The sequence below is a fragment of the Hakea prostrata genome, chromosome 2, assembly GCF_041222555.1.
Source record: "Hakea prostrata isolate BN-2017 chromosome 2, UWA_Hpros_2, whole genome shotgun sequence".
NCBI classification, from domain to species: Eukaryota; Viridiplantae; Streptophyta; class Magnoliopsida; order Proteales; family Proteaceae; genus Hakea; species Hakea prostrata.
Window position 1 is genome coordinate 7,937,952 of NC_142601.1, and position 21,957 is coordinate 7,959,908.

The 21,957-nt window shown below is 38.2% G+C and overlaps 2 protein-coding genes across 3 annotated transcripts; one reads left to right on the top strand and one right to left on the bottom strand.

Moving 5' to 3' along the window:
• The first annotated feature begins 580 nt into the window (after nt 1-580).
• LOC149023579 (DNA-binding protein S1FA-like) lies at nt 581-4,095 on the top strand. Of its 2 annotated transcripts, none has more exons than XM_089144126.1 (3): nt 581-793; nt 913-991; nt 2,931-4,095. In XM_089144126.1, exons 2-3 carry the CDS (start codon nt 938-940, stop codon nt 3,144-3,146), a joined length of 270 nt encoding a protein of 89 aa, XP_089000252.1. In that variant the 5' UTR covers nt 581-793; nt 913-937; the 3' UTR covers nt 3,147-4,095. The 2 variants fall into 2 exon arrangements, with proteins under 2 accessions (XP_089000252.1, XP_089000251.1); XM_089144125.1 differs by having other exon boundaries at nt 893-991; nt 2,931-4,092.
• A 3,126-nt stretch (nt 4,096-7,221) lies between these two features.
• Nucleotides 7,222-11,182, bottom strand: LOC149023580 (PLAC8 family protein). The gene is made up of 3 exons (XM_089144127.1): nt 10,794-11,182; nt 9,668-9,870; nt 7,222-8,016 (listed from the first exon to the last, which is right to left on the bottom strand). Exons 1-3 carry the CDS (start codon nt 11,062-11,064, stop codon nt 7,783-7,785), a joined length of 708 nt encoding a protein of 235 aa, XP_089000253.1. The 5' UTR covers nt 11,065-11,182; the 3' UTR covers nt 7,222-7,782.
• Nucleotides 11,183-21,957: the final 10,775 nt, after the last annotated feature.

The window sequence follows — 21,957 nt, forward strand, 5'->3', positions numbered from 1 at the left end:
GTTTTAGTTTGCCTGTTTATTTATTTATTTTTATTTTACCGAAAGAAAGTAAGCCTAAAAAATTTCACAAAATAGTGTGTGATCGTCAAAGAAACTTGAATTTTAAAAGTATTTTATTATTATTATTTATTTGTGGGTCCCACATAATTTGTGGGTGTAAAATAGTCAGGTTTGTGCTCTTCGTCAAGGAAAATGATCCACCTTTCGTGTAATAGTCCCTACCCCTAATATAAAGCCACTAATTCTTTAAAAATAGAAAAAATAAAAGCCGGAAGCTGAATTGAGTAATAAAGAAAGTGCGAAAAACATTGGATAATGCGCAGGATCATCAACCCGAACGATCTTGACCAAAATTTCGAATCCTACCGCCCAAAGTGAATGGCTTGATGGTCTTGCGCATTTATTGTGCATAAAGTGGGCAAAGTTAGAGCCATTATGGATGGGATCCGGTTCAGAATCGGATATCCTTCCTTTTTGGTAGTTGGCGGTTACGGGGAAAACGTAAAGTTGTCGGATTATAAAAAGACAAAGAAAGATAAATGTCCGAATTCACAGCTGGCAATTTGGAGATGCAATTTGGAGATGCAATTTGCCAAATCCGAATTTATGCTCGTAAGCCACTCTCGTGAAGCACCAGTAGAGAAGGTTGTAAGAATCGCTTTCAGGTTTCACGAGCTCTCAGAGCTCAACCTCGTTTCCGTCGGCTGCTTTCAAATTCTAAATTAAACTCGATTTCATTTTCACAGTTTTCACTTCATTTTATCAACTATAAAGATACTTCCGATCTTCGAAGGTAGTTCTGTAGTTCTGCATTGTGACGATTTCCGTGATTTAATGGTAACTTTTTTTTTTTTATTTGAAGCATAATCGATTTTCGGTTTTGATTTTGCAGTTTGATCGAAAATTTGCCAGGATAGATTGTTTGAAGAAATCAGAAATGGCTGAAGACATTGATTTTGGTGATAAAGTCCCTCCATCGTTCGATCGCATGGTATCTTTCCAACTGTCTTCTCTGTTTTCTTTACATTTTTGTTGTTGGTCTGATTCGGTCTAGGAATCTATACTCTTGTGGGATTCTTGTCTAGGAAAACTCTACTGTTGTCTTACCTGATTGTCTCTGTTTGTTGATTTCAGATTCTCTAAATATTCTTCTTCTTCTGCTGTTCATATCCTTTTTGGTTGCTGTTTTTTCTGGTTAATTTTCAATAGGTTCTATTTTATTTAGGCTATATTCAGAAGTAAGGATTTCACATTGTCTGGTTAAATTTTCTTTCCTGTTGAGTGTAAAGTATTTTCATGATGGCATTGTATTGATGCATTTTATTAATCTACATCTTCAACACTTAATAGCGTTTGTAATTATACACACAATAATGCTTCGTGATAGGCAGGATTTTGAGTTTTCACATGTTGTGGCAACTTCTTGTGGATCAAGGTGTCTAATTATCAGTTCACCTTGTTTAGCGTACATTCTTTGTTGCTTTTCTGCTTAATCTTCAGTCGTTTCTATTTTATTCACTGTATTCAAAAGTCAGGATTTTTCATTGTGTTGCGTTTGCAGAGCATCTCGTCTAAGGTTTTAGTGTGTAGGTGAGCATGTTACAAATTGTTAGTTATGCAGAAAATAATATATTATCATAACCCTTATAAAAAAATAAAATAAAAAAAAAAAAAGAAAAAAAGAAAGAAAGAAAAAGGTGTTTTTTCCCCTCTGGGCCTGAAGTATTTTCATGGTGCCATTGTGTTGGTGTATTTTATTAATGTATATCTTCAAGTGGTTGTAATCATATACACGAGAATGCTTCATGGTAGGAGGCAGGAACTCGAGTTTTCAAATATTTATTTGGAAGGCAGCAGCTTCACGTTACTATCTTTGAGTCCAACAAGGAATAGAGAAGTATCTATAGATTGAAACTCGAAATTCGCCTTTACAAAGAGCAAGTGCCAATAATTACCAAGTGGTTGCTAAAGTCAAATAATGAAGTAATGCTTTTCAAGCTTACATATTTCGTTGAATTTGTAAGACAGAAAATAAAAAATTAAGTGAAAAAATCATGATGTCTTCTTTGAAAGTCATTCAGAAAATTTAAATGGGCCAATATCATGACGTTTTTGATGTCTCTAGTTGCTTCATGTCCTGCAACATTTGATCACCCCTCCCTAACTCACCCTTCATGAGTTAGAGAATTTGTGGACTCCAATTAGAAGAAGCCATTATATTGTTAAGGATGCATCTGACTGAAACTTTGAGAGTGTTCTGTATATTAAATGAAGACACTAGTTTGTTTTCTTTCTTGCCTTCAAAGCAAATGTCTTTTTTTCAGATTATCTAATTTCCTGAAGTAGACTAAAGTTTAACCTTTACCAGTGATTTATAGAGTGCAGTTCCAAAAGTTTTTGGGTGTGCAATTTCCTTTAAAGTTGAGTTATTGTATGGCTACTGTAAACCAGCTAGGGTATGGCTTAGTCCTTGGGGACTTCCTTGGCGCAACCGCTTAATTCAATTGAGATGGTCAACGGTTGAAATGATTCGATGACTTATGTGAAGTTTTGCTTTCAGCTTTTGATGAAGGGTTTTCTAGCAATCTCTGTTACTCAGTGGCAGTATATTGTGGAATGGAGTACTTACGCAAGTTTGCAGCTGATTTCCTTTTTAAGGGGTTTAAGCTGTGCTTTCTATTGATACTGCTTCCCTATTAGAATAAGCTATGGGAAGTTAACACCAATGGTCATGACATTTATGTATCAATGACCACCTTAAATTTTGTCTAATTTTTCTACTGTGGCACCTTCCTGTGGGTCAAGGTGTCTAATTTATCAGTTGGCTTTCTTAGTTCTTTTTCTTCTCATTGTGCACATTCTTAGATGGTATGCTTCTTTCTTTGCATTTGTTGGAAGAAATTTTCACTTTTGTTGCAATTAATGCGCAGGGAAATGCATTGAGCGATGCAGAAGCAAAAGGATTCAACCCTGGTCTATTGGTTCTGCTTCTTGTTGTGGGAGTTTTGTTGGTCTTCCTTGTTGGAAATTATGTCCTTTATGTGTATGCTCAGAAGACTCTTCCACCAAGGAAAAAGAAGCCTGTCTCCAAGAAGAAGATGAAAAAGGAGAGGCTGAAGCAAGGGGTCTCAGCACCTGGAGAGTAGATAGGATTAGAGGCCCTGATTTGTTTCTGGTCTTTAAGTTAAGCTGTTACATTAAGATTCTCCTGTTCTTGATGTCAGTTACAAAGTTGAGACAAAATTTGAGTTGTTACGCCACAGGCTTGGCTCTAAAATGTGAAACACTCTTAAAACCTTTCATGGCTAATTAGGGAACAAGAATATTTAGGGTCTTTCAATGCCAGTGGTCTTCACTCCAATTTTTTATAGCCTCCAGAGGGGTTTGTTCAGGTATAGATTCATGAGCTTTGGTCAACCACCCATTTTCTTCTTTGACAGGGAAGACCATTCGTTCCAATAAGCAGAGTTTTAGTTGTGACTAGCAGATGTATCATATTCAACCAAGTTGAAAAGAAAAGCACAAGGCAAGACAAATGATGTGCAGAGGCAGAGAAGTACATGGCTAATTTAGTGGTTAACATATGAGAGGAGCAAAGAGAAACTTGGCTACATTCCTATTACATATAATTTATGCACCGCTGGTGCTAGTGCATCATCACTCCTAAAATCCAGAAAGTTCCCACCAGTAAGACATGCAAGAGCTTGCAAGTTATACAAAAAGATGTAAATCCAGGAATCGAGCCTCATCTGCACTTTGTAGTAGTCCATGAAACACATTGAAATGGGAAATTGGAGCAGTTGCTCTTCACATCAAACCAAAATCTAATTAGTCTAACAATCAGTCATCTTTCTCTATCTCTCATGATCAGCCAACTGACTTCCCTGTAAACTTCCCCAATTGTTTCAAGTCTCAGCTCTCAAACGTATCTATATGACATCTTTCTCAAACTCAGTACAGATGGCCCAGAAAAGAAAGTTCAGTAAAGACTGAGTGGGAACTGAAAAAGAAAAAAAGAGGAAAAATAAAATTCTGCAGTAGCAGCAGTAGCAGTGACAGTGAACTAAAAATCTTGTGGATGAGTTGCAAAATAGGGCAATTTACCATCCAGCGTCTGACACAAATGTGGTGCAAAACTGGGTGTATTATGGTGATAGTCCTGCAAATTGAACTCTTTCATCTCAGGTTCTCCTTGGGTATTACAAATTGGTAACTGGTTTCCTTTCCTTAGATCAACAAACCCAGCCATAAGATCATCTAACTGATTTTCTGTTCCTCGATATCAATCATCAATTTCACTAGTTGGAGGTTTAGATTCTTGAGTTGAATCAATGGAGAAGCCGTTGATACGATCGTCCCAGGTAGGATACTTTGAGGCACTTGACATTTTCGTGCTCCATATGTACCCTTCTTTCCAAACTTGTTGATGATGTTGAGTACTTCTTGGTGATTCTATGGCCAAGTCTTCGGCTCAGTTTGGTTGGGTTCTAGATTGATCAGGCATGCATTAACACCACAAAGCTTAGAGAACTCAAATGTCTTCTTCTTCAAACCTTTTATTCTTTTCTCAGTAAGTGATTTTGCGAATGCTCGTTCCTTGTCAATGAGTTCTGCCTTCCCTTTCCCCGGCCCATTTACAAGGCTCAAACAAAGTTGCGATGTTGATTAATACTAGTTCTCAAATGAAACTAGAAGAACTATTGTCTTGAAGTCCCTGGTTGTCTAGTGACATGGTTGAAAAAATTCTACGTAACCTCAACTATTCCAGAGTTTTACTTGGAGGTTTGACATCATTTGGAGCTGGACTTCATCGGGGCTCTTTAGAGTGAAATCAGCTTACAACTTGGCTTGTGCTCGAAAGAAGAGTCATAGCAATCCACAGATTTCTACATGGCGTTTATTGTGGAAATTACCACTTCGGTTCAGAGAGGTATTTTCTTGGAAGCTACGTTTGGCATCAAAAATTCGCTGTGTTGACCTATTTTGAGGCGGGATGTACTATTCCAACATCTTGTCTTTTCTGTGGGACTACGGAGACATCTCCCAATCATATCTTCATACACTGCCGGTATGCAAACAAAGTCTGGAATGATTTGCATTTGGCTCTGCTCGGAGCTCTTCCATTAAAGATGTGGTACAACAGTCTATTTCTATAGCATTGCGAAATGATGATGCAGACAAGATCATCAAATCTCTCCTCGCCTATGGCTTATTTGGAAGTCTTATATGAGCCATATTGCCACAAATACCTCAATGCAACCACCACAGCTTAGTTTCCAGATTTGGAAGGGACTACAGTTTTATCACTCTCCTAAGCCTCGAATCCTTGAGTCTCCTACTGCATATGGAGTCATCAAATGGATAGCCCCCCTTCCCCCCACCTTATAAAAATTAATGTTGATGAATCATTATTTAAGGAGCAGAGGTGTGCGGGATATGGCGGCATTGCTAGGAATAATTTGGGAGAGATGCTACTTGGATTTGGACATGGATCAACATCCCAAGATACTCTTACGCTGGAAGCACTGGCAATGAGAAAGGCTAGTTAAGGGCACATGATTTTAAATTGACAAGCATAGTTATGGAGAGTGATAACCGAACATTGATCAATATCATTCAAAAGTACCACCCAGAGGTGCCTTGGAAACTTTATCCACTCATCACAGACACTAGCATACTGGCAACCTTTGACTATTTCCTTCAACCACGTTCCAAGAGAAACAAATTTCATAGCAGATGCTTTGGCAAAAGAGGGAGCGATAACTCAGGATGCTTTTTTATATGTACACACCCCATCCCCCTATTAGGCTTCTTATGTTATTTGACGTTCTATCATTAAGTTGTATTCGTGGATTCTCCTTCTAATAAAGTGTCTTCTTACCAAAAAAAAAATAAAATTTTGCGAGCTTGTTCCTTGTCAATGAGTTCTGACTTCCTTTTACCATGACCCTTCTACAAGCTCAAAAAAAGATGATGTATTAACCAACTCAAATGAAACATGAAGAACTGGATCGTCAAGTCCCACCTTACCTAGTCTTTTTGAGTTTTACCTAATCTAAATCTCTCTTGATGAGTTGCCACTTTATCTAGACTACCTTGTATAACACATGTCTGGTCCAACACATTACCCAATTCATGATGTAACTACCAAACCCAATCTGTTTTGTTTTGACTGAATTCTTATATTCGATTTGAAAGATGGACCCGCATTGACATATTTTAGTGGATGACTTAAATGACCCGTTTGCAAAGATTTGTGGTTGAAGCGGAGGGTTTGAGATTTATTTTCACATTTTTTTCCCAAAATCCTACTTATTTAATAGAGTTTTGAAAATGAAAAGGCTGGAAAAGTTGACACATGTTAAGTTTTCTTAATTTAAACATGCTTGTTTGCCAATTTTCTCACCCTAATGAACCAAACAGGCCCATACTATGAGATTTCATGGAAAAGTTTAATTTTTCAAAATTTTCCCACCTTACTTCTGATTCAGCAAATGGAGCTTTAGGGTTTGGTAGAAAATACAGTTCATTCTTCTCTGGCTGTTTTTTTCTTTTCTTTTGAAGGGGGTTAGCTGCCTCTTGTTTTAGGGTTCATCCCTTGATTTCCCACAGTGGTCGATAGTGGTTTGCCTTCGTTTCTAGCTTTCAATAATGCGCGATATGCTACCGCGCTGTGTCTAGGTGAGACTTCTGCAGTTAGGGTGTTGGGTTGTATAACATTGTTGTGCTTGGATGATCTCTTGAGGGATCTTAGTGTAAGAGAGTATTGTGGTTGCAAATACTCTTGATATTTTGATTTAGTTGCGGATATTGCCTTGGTCCTTTGAACCCTGTGAACCAAGTAATTATTGTGTCTCTAGTTTACTTATTGTTAATTCCACTGCATACTAGGGATAAATCCCAACATGGGAAGAGATGGCTTGAAACTAAGCCTGATTTCAACTTTCAAAGGCTAGAGAAATTTATATACAAGAGAACCAAACGTTTTCATTGAACCCATTCATGAACCTTTATAAACAGTAGTCATAGGGAGATTCACAAGCCAATAATATTTAACTATGTGACCTTTCTAATGGAACTTGAAGAAATTCTGAAGGGAAGCTGAAACGGTGAATATTGGAAGGGAACTCTTCTTTTCATCAAAAATAAAATCATCAGAGGAATCTTACAGCAGAGACAATCATAAAGAATCAGTAGGAAATAACAAGAAAACTTCGAGGGAGAGAATCATAAAAACTTATTTTCTTTTTTCTGTGGCTACCAACATGCCTTGGATGGAATCATCCGTTTGAGAGAGGACTAAAAGATCTATTGAAAAATGGGCAGGAAAAACATAGATGGTAAGGCCTGCATGAGAACAGAGTTACATTACATGGTGGTTGATAGCCTTCAAACTGTTAGTTCCCCTGATTGAAAATCAGAAGTGGACTAGGTTTCTATCTTTCCTGGTCTCTCTGCATCACTCGAAGCTACCACAGCTGGGGATGGTCAACCGATGAGATAATAATATAAGAAACACATACTTGAAAAGGAATAATATATGTAAATTACAGACATGCAAATCTCCCATATTAACAAAGTTTATTTTTGTTTGACAGAGCATCCCAAGTCTTGCTCTCCTAACCGTCAACATAACACAACTGCAATTTCATAATTAGCCTCATATGATTCATATCAATGATAGAAGGTATAGACAGGCGAAGCATATAGAGTAGAACAATCATATCAGTGATAGATTGTATAGACAGGCTAAACACATCGACTAGAAAAATCTCCGGCACCTCAACGGTCCATTGTCTGTTCCATGGGAGGTATCATGACCAGCACAGGTCGGCCATTGAATCCAGGATGAGGAAGTCTGCGGCGGAGCTCTCGTCCTTCCTGACAAAGGGAACATATGTGACAGAAGTAGTGAGTTGCAAAGTCACATGCTGTCTCACACTGCTCGCGTTGCTCATCATCCTCCATGAAACTTCCACAGCACCCACATGACCTGGAATATGCCTCACAACTACCCTGTTTGCATAATCAAAACCATGAAGATCAATTTCCAACACCAAAAGCTATTACTCTTCTAATTCTAATCTTTAAAACCAATGGAAGCAAGGAATAAACTAAGAGAAATCTTAGATGTGAATGTACAGTTCAATACCGCAGTTCCGATACATATTTTATGGAAAATTAGAGGATAAATATATCTGTGTGTTCGTTGTGTGAAATATAGGTTCAATTATCCATAAAATGAGCTAATTATGGTTCAATTTGCCTCCAGCTGGTTGCTAAGTGCCACCAGCACAATTCTGAAGCTCGAATAATCATGTTCCTTGCCCAAACCATTGGCAGGTAAAAAAGCGATGAATTACACAATTATTCTTCTGTTCTTGTAAGCATGATCTTTCAGTAAGTTTATGACCAATTTACTGATAGGTTATGCAATTGCACAGACTATTTTCTCTTATTTTTGAGCCATTACATGGTTCTCTCTGTCACTTTTCAACCTGACAAATTTGGAAGGTGGAAATCCATATATTTGATTCAGATCATGTCTAAAGTTAATAGACTTCCCTATCAAATAAGATCTCAGAGGTATTGCAATTTCAAGCTGTATTTGGAAACTTACTGACAATTTGATAATACCGTGTTTGTTTCTGACAATTTCTATTTGGAGGATCTTGACTTGATCAACAATCTTATTGAGCCTACTTCTGAAAACAAGCCTTCATTTGGTTGCAGATGTGATTAGTACCTCCAATGAATAATAGATGGGCCACCAACCAGCCAATAATAGCTTGTGCAATATAAATAGGTATCAAGTTATGCAAATCATTGGTATTTTGGTTTGACACTGCTTCACACAAAAGAAGCGAGCTACATCTGAACTAAGCTTGGGGATGGAAGCCTTCTTTTGTTTCTCGATGGTCAAGACCGACCAAGCTCATGAGCTTATTATCCTAGATCGGAACGAGCTGATAGGATTCCCCTTTTATGTCCCATGTCCCTCCCGTGTGGCGACAAGGATGTTAAGGGAATGTCAACCTAGCTGCCAGCTGTATCATCTAGTCATTTATTTTCTTCTGCCACCTGTATTTCCTTGTATTGCTCGTGTCTATAAATACTATGTAATACTGCCTATATGAATTGAATGAAATACACTATGCCTATATGGTATCGGGAAGCAAATAGGAAAGAGATGGATGGTGTTTCTCTTGCTTTTGGCATAGTGATGCCCACACGATGGGGCCCGGGCTATTAGCTCAGTGATGGAGTGCACCCTAAACCCCTAAAAAAAAAGTGATGCCAATCAGAATACATTATGTCACACAAATAGACATCTAAAAAGAGGTGATCATTAGGAGATGTGTCAATCAGTTGATCATGTATAGCAACCAAAACAGCCATCAGCATCATGTTAAAAAATGAATATATGTTTAGAAAGAGCGACAAGTTCAAAAGCCCACATTCTGCAACACTTCCTCAACTCAGTAATCAATATCAAGGACAATTTTATAAACATAATAAAATGGTTAGCCATTCAGACTCACAAAGGCTTAAAATAGAAAAAAATGACAGAATGAAAAAGAAATTGCAACTAAAATCTGAACCTTTTAAGTGAAAAATTTTAGCCATGCAAATAAAAGTTCATAATAAAAATTGAATAGTTACTTGCCTCAAGATTGAATTTTCGTCGGATTGCAGTTCTGGTTGGATAGGAAAACCAAGGTGCCAGGCAATTCCATCCGAAAAGGGAATGTCCAAGGAAGTACAATGCAGTGTACGACAAGCAATGGTTCGCAAAAGCCCCTGGATCAGAGCCTAGCCTCTCAACATTGCTCCCATATAGCATACAGGGGGCAACAGTTCCAAGGAGACCTAGCAGATAATAGCTTATCAATGTATGAGCAGAAACATGTTGAACACAATAAAACGAAGATGCAAAATTTAAGATGAAACTAACAAAAAAATTCTGTCCAAAATACAGAGCATAAGCAAACCTCCCAATAATTATCATAATCAAAACTTAAGCCCCAGAAATCCTTACAACCAGAAGGATAATACTAATAGAAAGTATGTAATTTATTCAGCCCTGAGTTATAATGTTAAGTGATACAACAGTATAGACATCAAGGAGACATCAACTTAGCTGCCCATGAACTTAGCTAAAGACCAGCTTTTGCAGTCAGTGGATAGGCCCAAGTGCGGAGGAGACCATCAACCATCAACAGTATTGCTGGGGATTCTCTGCGTATGTTTGCGTGTGGGCTTACAACATTCATCTACACGCACTTGTTAATCCCTTCAGCCAACTAGTCCCAAGGTCATACAGAAACTCATCCGCAAATAAGCAACTTTAGGAGTCAACAAAACTTATGATGTTTACAGAAGCTGGAAAGTTTCGAACAAATTTGACTAGGGTCGGGATGGGGCAAATTTCCTCTTTAAGCGCAAAGTAAAGAAAGATAAAAGATATCCACTATAGCCTGATTTTGATTAATTTCACCAGGAACGCAAGGTAACATTTTTTTCAAAATGAAGCAAATTAATTCAAAATTCTACAAGAAGGAATTTTTTAAAGAAAGAAATGCCTTTTCTTTATCCTAATCACCAAGAAATGAGCCTTCTTCAGGAAGCAATTATCCAGACTCAGGTGTTAGGTTTCGTATTGGATTTACAAAAGAAAAAAACCAAGTCGACTAATTGTTAATGTAAATTTCAGCAAGCAGACAAAGGAAAATGGTCTCAGAGATCCATCAAGAACGAAAACCCTAGCGGAGAAAACGAAAACGAAAACTTACAGACTTCAAGATCACTGCTGCAGAATTCATCATTCCGGCCGAGGCAAGCAAAAAGCGACGAATCCCAACGACCACGAGCCACTGGCTCCCCAAGTACACTTCCCTGACCTAATGGTAGCCCATCTGCTGTCCATCCAACACCAATACCAATCCCGATCTCTCCCGATTCCAAAGGCACAGATTTGGATTCTGTCTCAGAGCGATTGCGTTTGTTTGCATCTCCATCGTCGCGGTTGGGAATAAGAGGGCTCGATTCTTCAGGATTAGCCATGGAAGCGAGCCCTAGAAGAAGATTCAAACAATGGAGAACAAGTAAATGGAAATGGGAGATGATGAGAAGGAGAAAAGGAAGAACCTGAAAGTCAGAGTTTTTTTATATTTCCAAAGCTTTATTGAGAGAAAATTATCATTAATAGCGATGTGAAGAGGGAGTTAGTTGTCTTTGTCTACGGGCTCACGGACCCTGTCAACCGTGTAATATTTAGACACATCAACACGCTGCATGAATAACCGACACCCATTTTCGTCTAGCTGGACCTACGTCATCAGATCTAGATCTACGCGTATTTGTTGTAAGCAATGGAGATTGGAGAATCGGTATCAGGTCAAGATTGAAGAGTCACAATCGATCCAGCACAATTATTCCAAGAACAAAAATAAAAATAAAAAGAAAACTAACATGGTTATCCCTTGTTTTCTGTGTGTCTGTGTGTTTTTTTATTTATATTTTTAAATAAAAATAGCTCAAAATGTGTATACATATTTCGGTCTATTTCTTGTTTTTTTTTCCATTTTGAAAGCATAATTTTGGTCAGAACTTTACAAAAAAGAAATGCTTTTCTTTTGTCTATTTTTTACATTAAAATATCATTCCTTTCTTATTTTGAACCCTAAAACTAAAAAATAATAATTTAATAATAATAAAATTCTCTTCATCACTTCATTTGTCTTTTTTGTTTCAAAGACATTTTTTTCCTTCTAGATCATACCTAATTTTTTTTTTGTTGATACAAATCAAAATAAGTAAAGAAAACATATATCTACAAAAGTTGTGTAGCATTCCCCTCTTCCGGTTCCTTTCCCTTCAAGTTGTTCCAAACCCTTGATTTCTGTCCTTGCAATACAGTGGCCGCCAGAATACTTGAAATTTTCACAAGTTCTTGTTCTTGATTTCAATTGGGATCCTGTTAATCTTGGTTGCTAAGAAAAGAAGATCATGGATTGCATCCATCGGCCATGCAATTTTTGGTTGTGGTAGAAAATTTCGACCTTCGCTCCAATTTGTCAAGATTAGATCGATTCGCATGTTGTTTTTTATAGCCATTCGCACTCCGGTTGCGATTTCTTTTGCCATAACCGCGTTGATTGATCTACCCGCCTGTTTATCATTCAACCAATATATAATTTTTCCTTGATGAGCTATCCCCCAGCAATATCCCACCTCCTTTGTCGATTGGTGTGTCCGTCCTGCACAAAATAATATTGTGAGATGCCCAGGCACTATGTTTTGCATTGTGGAGAATAAGTTCTCAGTATCATCTACTTGCAAGTCCACCGAATTATCAACACTTGAAAATCCAAACGGATTTAACTTTAATTCTTGGCACCAAGAATTAATAGATGTCAAAACCCGTTCCGGAATGGGTGAAATTTTTTGAAAAATCAATCCATTACGTGTTTGCCACAGACTATGGCAAGTGATGATAATAACAGAAACTATCCATTTTAGCATAGTTCTCTCCATTGATGAGTTATATAAAAGATCTAAACAGAAGGTAGTAATGCTAGAGAAGGGTAACAGTTCAGTTCTTAATCCTAGTGGCTCTGCTGTCTAGATCCCGATCCGGGTCCATTCGCAAGTGAAGAAAAGATGCCAACTTGATTCACTGCTGTTACCACAAAGCACACAACAATCTGAATTTGAATGCCATTTAGTGAGAATTGAAATAACTGGGATTCCTGCATTTAATAGACGCCAGAAAACATAATAAATTTTGGATGAATATTAAGTTTCCAAAAGAAAAGCCACCAACTTTTGTGCATATGTGAGGCAAACAAGGTATTAGAACTCAAAAGCAATTGCTAATAGGCTAATTTAGTGGTCAAATGAGAAGTAGAAGAGAAACTTAACTTCTACGAATCCTAAACATTATTGATTTGAACATTGTTTATAGCAGAAGATATAATGGGGGTTGAAAGTGAGTGAAATTTCAAAATCATTCCTACCTCTCATTCTAGCTACATCTGCAACTTTCACTCTATAATGTGCGAAATGCATATTAAAATCACCTACCACATGATCAACTTTGTTTGGTACCCATGGATCAAACCAAAAGAAAGTGCTCTCCCCATTTCCCACTGATTTGAAGATAAATTTTCTTAGACTAGGAAGCACAACTTGCAGGCTATTCCAAAAGCTTGAACCAACTTTTTTCCCCACCTTAGGGTCAAACAAAGAAGTGTGGGGAAAATATTTGGCCTTAAGACACTGTACCCAGACTGAGGATTGCTCCATGAGGAGTCTCCATCCCTGTTTAAGCAAGAGAGCCCTATTCATCAGTTCCATATTCTTGAAACCTTACCCACCATGAGATTTAGGTAAACAACATTTATCCCAGGAAATTAGAGTAAGATTTTAAGCTGCATCTGATTTTCCTAACCAGAATCTTTGGCAGATTGAGTTTATAGCCATACAAACCTTTTTAGGAAATAGAGTGTACTGCATATGATACAGATGAACCGCTTGTAACACTACTTGGATCAGTATAAATCTCCCTGCAAACGAGAGGGAATGTGCCTTCCATCCAGCCAGTTTGGACTTCACCTTATTCAAGACTGGGCAAAGACTAATAGATCTTGCTTTTCCAGAAAAAAGAGGGCTACCCAAATAAATTGAGGACACACTCATCTCTTTTATGCCTAAGTAGTGTATGATTCTTTCCTTCAAGAGAGGGGGGGTATTTTTGCTGAAGAAAGCTTCACTTTTTTCCATATTGATCACCTGTCCAGTAATATTCCCAAAGATATCTAGCACAATTTTTATTACACAAACATCTTCCAGTGAAGCATGACAAAAAATAAAAGTATCATCAGCAAAAAAGAGATGTGTGATTTTAAGAGCCAAACGTGCAATTTTGATACCCTTAAATGCATTCTTAGCTTTGAAAGTGCCAAGAATACGAGACAGGGTTTCCATGATAAGAAAAAAAAGATATGGGCTTAATGGGCAACCCTATCTCAGACCCCTGCTTCCATTGAAGAAGGAATAAGGGGAGCCATTAAGCTTAATAGAGAAAGATGCAGAAGAGATTAGACAATTCACTAGAGAGCCGAATTTAGAGTCAAAACTCAAGCAACCAAGAATCTTCAGAAGCACACTCCATTCCACCCTATCGTAAGCTTTTGACATATCCAGTTTAAGTGCAACAAAACCCTGTTTAGCCCTGGATTTTTTCATAAAGTGATAAATTTCCTTGGCCAGAAAGATGTCGTCAGTTATTTGTCTTCCTGGCACAAAAGCAGCTTGACAAGGGGAGATGATATTATGCAGGAAATGTTTAATTTGGGAAGCCAGGATTTTGGCAAGAATCTTGTAGGTCACATTGTACAGACTAATTGGCCTAAAATCAGTGACCACTTCAGCTCTATCAATTTTGGGAATAAAACATAAAAGAGTGTGATTAATTCTAGGGGGTAGTGTTAGAACCAGAAGACCAGAGGCACAATATAGACAGACCAATAACAGAATCAAGGAGAAATGAATATATAATGGATACCTTATGTCAGAATCACTTACCCAAATGTAGTAGAAGAAGTGAAAGGAAAACCAGCATGAACTTGAATAGGGTAAGTTGAGGTGTACGAACAGTATTTTTCCTTAAGGTATTTGAATGCCCCTTTTAGTGCAGACTGGGTTTGACCTTGACGTTCTCACCTCCAAGATACAACAACTCCTAGACCTGAAGGCAGCACTCCAACAGAGTCTACTTGCAAAGGAGATACGAAAGTAATACACAGCACATGAATGAAGAAAAACAAAATGGAATTTTTTCTAACTCTAGAATTCAAATTTCTGTTTTTTCACCAAAAACCGAGTGACCCTTTGTTCAGAGCTTAACCTCTATTTATAGGCTCGTATGGATACCTTCAGAGAGCTACATATGTATGTAAGGTCACCTGCAGAGAGTTGTGACTGTATGATCAGTCGTCACCTCCCTACTGCAAAACCCAAAATCGGGTTTTCTAGATCCACGACTCATCATAGACACTTAATATTATTTATATAATATTATAGTGCCCCATGGCTTGGTTAGACTAGGGTCTACGGACCACTACCGCAATCATGCTCGACTTGGTTCAGCTTGTTGCATGCGCGTGATCCACACGTAACTCTCTATCAGCATACACCCCACTTAGGAGCTATATATGTATATATAATTATATAAACATTAGCTCCATTCGATGTGGGACTAAATACATATGCATGGTAATCTAAATCACCTAATATACATCCAGAAGAGTCCTATAGAGTAAGAATAAACGAGAGTCCTAAAACAAAACTAGAGAGATAGAGTTTTAATGTTTTGAAACTTATCTAAATAGTATATTATATTATATTAATATTTTCTTTTAAAACAAAAATCCAACAGGGAGGACACCAAATTGAAAGAAATTATTAACAAACACAGTTAAATCCTGATTAAGCATTTCCCAAAAATGCTGGAAAAAAAAGCTTGGAGACCATTAAAACCTGGGGCCTTCGTAGCTCCAATGGAGAAGACAGCCTGGCAAATCTCCTCTAGAGTTGGGCAAGTGGAAAAGGACGACTCCCCTAAAATAGATTCAACAGATGGGAAGAGCATATCAAGAAAGGGAGGGATGGAGGGATTAGAAGAAGTGTACAGTCCCTACATAAAGTTAGCAAAACAATTAGCAATCTCAGCAGGAGCAAAATGTAAGGATTGATAAGGAGACATAGTCCTACTGAAACGATTGAACACTTTATCAAGATTTGGGCATTTTAGTTCACAAAGAAAGAGGATGTTAGGTTTGAATTTCAAGCACAATTTTTCTAATCTCTTGAGGGTGAAGGCACCATTGATGCCACGTACATTCCAACTAAAAAGCTTCATAGAAACTAACTTCTCTCTCCACTTTCCTTCAAAAAGACAATTAGACCACAGGCAGAGCAGGAACCACAATATATCAGAGAGAGAAAGAGAGAGAGAGAGAGAGAGAACAAAACAGAGAATGTTACTAGTACTACTAACACTAGACTAAGGAAAGATCACATGAAAGCCACCGTTGAAGACCTGAATGCACACACAACCAATCACCAATCAGGGTTAGAAAAACACAGAGAGCAATTTATGTTAGGAGAAGAGTTTAGCAAATTTACAGACTAATTGGTTTACTCTAGAACAGCAGTCAAGGAGAAAGATTGCAAATTTGTCTAAAAACCACAAGAAATGAGAGACGGGGGTCACCTGGTTGTCCATCAGTGGTTGCTCTTGTAGAGGTGCTTGATAAAAAGTGTTGGAGAAGAGGTGTATCATATTCTGATTGGCCCTATCAAAAATCCAAACCATAATGTCCTCTTTCATGGATAAGAAGAGAGTCAAGATTGATTGAGTTAGAGAGGAGGGAGTTCACGAAGGACTGGAAAGATCCATAGGGTCAAAAGGCAGGATGTTATTTGTTTGGGGCCTCTTCCTCTTGCGGTTAGGGTATCCTGGTTCATCACCCCAATTCTCATCCGTCACCGAAGGATCCCCCTCTTGCTCTCCCTTAGCCCTGCTGCCTTGGCACCCCCCTTTGGCGAATTCATTATTGCAATAAACATGGTAGATGTTCACAGTTTGGGCCCCTTCCACCAATTCTTTCTCCACAAACGCTCCACAATTTAAGGGATCACACGTTTGGGTAGACTGGTCTACACAGACAGCTTTACCCTTAAGTTTATATTTTTCTCCTTCTTTAGATTCCTCTTCAAACAGCTCTTTCAGATTATACCCTTCAAAATACACCTAGTCGTTTTTGAAAACTTTCCTTGGATCATCCGTTTTAACATCATCACATTCTATTGCCATTGGTGTTGTTTCATCCACAACCACCGAAAGCAAAGAGGATTTACGACGGCCATCCTTTAAATGTGATATTTTAATTGTTTTAAGTTCAAAGAACTTCTCCAGAGTTTTTGTGGAAAAGATTTTGGACGAACCAGAGGGAATAGGTCTAGTCTTGGCCTTCACAAATGAGTCAGAAAGAGGAGAATCAATATTATGTATCCCCTCCCTCACCTTGCAAAAGGGGCAATCACGGTCTCCATGGGAAACACGTCCACAGCGGGAGCATATCATTTTCAGCTCAAACAAACACTTTGCTTGATGCACCTCCCCCTTAATATTACGAACAGAGACTTGTTGTTCCACCGGCAGATTAAGATCGTACATTACTTTCACTCTAGCAGCGTTTGAGGGAAGTCCCAAAGCTTTTAGATTGATTTGAACATCGACTACCTTTCCAAAGATTGAGGCTGCTTCCAATATAAGCTATTCCTTGTAGCAGTCATCAGAGATGTTATGCATTTGAATCCACAAGCGCCAAGGGGGGAGCGAGGTCACCAACCACAGCATTCTCAGGAAAGGGGGTGAGGGCAAGATGGAGCAAACACGAGTCGATCCACCAAAGTGCAAAAGATAGGGCTCTATTCTGATGATCTTTCGACACGAACTCCACAGCTAGCAACTTCTCATTGTAACAGATGATGTACGTAGCTCCACCATTTTCCCACAGCCGCACCAAGCACTCCACCATCTCAGTCGCCGGCAAGGTTTGTAGCAAAGCACCTTGCCAAGGCACACCCTTTTGCTTCTCTTGTGGGGTAGGTGTCTAGTCACGGAGCCTTCAATCGGCATCACCGCATGTCCCAAAAATCTCCAGCAAGCTACCTTAACCGCCGTCTCAGCAACATCACCCGCCTATTTCTAGCCCTCCATAGGTGAGCTCCCAAGGATTCCGGATGACGATGCTCGCTAAGAATGACCTCTAGAAGAAATCGACGACCAAGACATCCCATCATTCACCCGCAACGCCACCAGAGAGAAGAGGACCCCAAACGGCGAGAATAGAAGCGAGCAGGAAAAGGAAGAAAAAAGTGACCAACAGATTTTGGTCGTCACTCAGAGGAAGTTAGTGGTAAAAGTCGAGACAGAAAAGAGAGTGAAGGAGTTAGCTTACTTAGAAAAGAAGCAAGAAGTCATTATCATGATAGAAATAGAAATTGGGAAAGAGCCATAAGAAATACACGAAAGAGGAAATTTTTATCCAATCGTGTGGGGAAAGTGAGAACCTTGACCCTTAAAAAGAGGGGACAAAAGGAAAGAGGGACAGGGATTAAGACATCCGGAAACATCTGGTTGGTGAAAAAATAAATGAAAAAAGGACCGTTGGTTTAATAGATTTGATAGTACAGACCGATACACCCCTTCTCATCCACTAGAGTCACATATTCTCTTAGATCACCTCTGATTTCCAACCAGGCAACCCACCCGGACACAGACAATGAAGTTAAGAGACTTTGAAAAACAAGCACATGGTAGAGAAGGCTCATTTAAAGAATATGAACCAAAATGCCATTTGGCTTCTTACAGAATGAAGAGAGAAGGAAGGAAGGAAGGAAGGGAGAGAGAACTCTAGATCATACCTAATTTCAACATCTAGATATAGTGAGAAACAATGAAAATGCATATAAATTCAATACCCTTGGATCATAAGTGATTTTAAACAATAAAAAGAAAATAAAGAAAAAAAAACATGGGCATCCCAAAACAAAGGCCTTTCAACACTATCACCCAAAGAGAGTCTTCTTTGGGCATCTTAAATTTAGACAACCTGAATGAATGCAATTTTAGGTGAAGCACTAGCTCTTAGAGAAGGCCTCCTACATTGTGTGGCAGAAGGTACATTTTGATTTTATAATAGTGGAATTGAATGCAAATCACTAATCAAAGCTATTAATTTGGAAGTGGAACTCCTACCAACATTGCAGCCTTGGTGGGTGACAATAACTACTTAGTTCCTTGCAGTTTTTCTATTTCAACAAGGGAGAATAACAATGTAGCTAACTCCCTATCTCAGAAGGCCCTATGTTTCCCGGATAAGTTAGATTGGCCAACTTCCAACCATGGATTATGGATCCTTGTATTGCAGACTTCCTCTTTTCTCTTTAGTTTTGAAATGATGTTTGGTTTATCAAAAAATAAAAACACTGACACCCACTCTATCTTTGAAAAGCACACGGTTTGAGTTTTGTTAGAATGGTTTAGTTGTTAGTATCATTATAACCGTCTGTATAATTTGGAAAAGTGACTTCATCTGCCATTCTCTGTTAGACTTTCTCCAACAAATCTTCATGACTTCTCACACCCCCAACTTCTTTCTTTTCCTTTGTTTTGGTCTTCAGGTATATAATTCAAATGGTAGTTTTGATATTAAAAAAGATTGATGGTTCAACAACATTTAGTAACGAATTGGTCTAATCTATCAAATAAAAGTCTAACTTTTGAGTGTCTCTGATTTTCAAAGATAAAGGATCTAGGGTATCATGTTTAAAGGCATATGTTTGGTGCCGGAGCAATTTGCAAAAAAAAAAAAGAAAAAGTCCTTAGAAGGAAACCAATGTAGTCCTGTTTAATCCATTTTCCAATTCAAATACTGATTCGGATTTGAAATTGGCCAACTTAATTCAAATTTTCTTCTTTTTTTGGGAGAGGAGGGAGACTTATACTGTAAAGTTATAGCCTGAAAAACCGTTGGCTTTGTCTTGCTTGTTGAACGAAAAGAGCAAGGTATTCAGGTAATTTTATAGGATCATAAGAAATGGCATGATCAATAGTAGATAAGCTCACCAAGTAATTAGCCCATCGATTAGTCTCCCTTACTCCATGATGTAACTCACAGCTTACAAAACTTCTCTGAAGCTCATCAATGTCTTCAAGGATGTCTATGATGGTCCATGCCAGTTGGAATACTCCAAGAATGGTGTGCATAGAGACCATATAATTAGACTGAAAATGACTTGGTAGAGCCTTTTTTGTATAGCAAACAAAAGACCTGTTTTAATTGCCAACATCTTAGCTTGTAGGATGGTGATATTATTCTTTCCTCCAGATCGAAGCAACAAAGATAACCAAACCATTGGAGGAGATCCTTCAGGTGGATTGTGATGCTGCTTCCTTGTAGTTTCTCTTTGAGTCCTTGACTCCGTTGTTTTATTATCGAAAAAAAAAAAAGATAACCAAACCATTGTGATCACAACAAATGGTGCCAAAACCTCCATAATTATCTTTGATCGAACCATCACAATTTATGAGGAACCAGCCTGGTTGAGGTGGAAACCAGTAATATGCATAATTTCTTTATCAGCAATGTATCTCATCTGAAGGTTTTCCATGACCCAAAAAAAGGGAACGGTGAACATGAGTATCAATGACTGGTTTTCGTGAATCTCTAAACTGAGATGAAGTGAAGTGATACTAGAAACCACATTGAAAATAACCTCTGGATTTTGCTCCTTGGAATTGAAAACTCACCTGTTTCTTTCATTCCATAAATGGTGGATGACTGTTATTAAGGAGAAACCCTGGATGTCATTAATGGAGTTGTTTCCCTTTAAATGAGAAGTTGGCCGGGCCAACCGATCTCAGTAGACCATGGAAGAGAGGTGTGATTTTGATAGCCATGCAAAGAGAGCAACATTTCAGATAAATAAGCACATTGAAGAAAAGGTGGTTGTGTGATTCATTTTCTGATTTGCAAAAAGTTTATGTTGGATCTATTGATTGATTCCATCTTAGAAGAGGATCCTTTGTGGGCAGTCGCTGCAAGCATATCAGCCAAGAAGTGAAAGAGAAACGCTTTTGTGCACTAAAGAACCAGATTAATTTATGCCAAGAAACTTGCAGATCAGATCATAGGTTGATTTAAGTGAGAATTTACCAGAAGACTCAAGGCAGCAGATCGGAGTGTCACATTGAATCCGACGAATCAATCTAGTGGATGTTATTTCTGGTCGTAAACTTTGAAGAAGGGGATCGGTTTCAAGGTTGACCCAACTACCATGTGATATCAAATCCTTAACACGGTCAAAATGGTTTCTATCATGATCTTCTAGTGAGAAGGTAGCAGTGGAGACGTATAGAGGCCCTTCTTTTAACCAAGGGTCGAACTAAGTGGATACTTCATTTCTATCATAAATCAAGTATTGAATATATTTGCAAGCTGTGGATCGAGTCTTGAGTATGGAAGAAACAGAAGTGGAGTAATTTGAAGTCTGTGGAAGAGACTAATGGTGTGATGCTGAAGATAACGTTGCTAAAAGTAGTTGCTCCCAATGAACAAAATCTCGGCGATATTTCCCCCCAAATTGTTATTAAAATTTAAAAGTTTAAAACAAATGTATGACAGATTTGATATATAATATAAATATATAATATGATATTATGTGATATGTCACAGCACATCTGCAAAACTCAATCAAATAGTATATCATATTTAGATAAAAAAAACTCATAACCGTCATTTTTAATATTAATTAATTGATAAAGTGGTTAAACCATGAAGTTATTCTCTCTTTGTAATAATGCTTGCTCCATTCACAAGTACCAACGCATCAGTGTTTTACTTTAAGGCTTAAGGAATGGAAAGCTTTAACTTTCACTTCGTCTTCTTCTTCTCTAAACAGCCTGCAGGCTGCAAGTATACTGAATTGAACCGATGACAATAGCATGGATCTACACAGGTGAAGCCGTAAAGATGAGACACCGTCTTGGCCTCTGCCATGTCTTCTCAATCCCAATTTCTGATCGGTCCAGAAGATTAGAGGTGAAGTGTAATCAAATCCAAGATAAGAGGTGAATTTTTTTACTTGTTTCAGAGAATCATAGGTAGTTGCAGAGGAGGAGTTGTAGAGTCTTGGAGAAAACATTCTAATTTTCCGGCGATATTGTCGAAATTTCGCCAGTTCGGCGATAAACAAGCGAGATATCGCCCCAAATCTCGTTTAACCCCCTAGTTTCGGTTTGTCGGGGGTGAAATCACCAAAATTCGGCGATATTTCGCCGAATTTCGGAGATAAATTGTTCCGTGGTTGCTCCAACAAGAA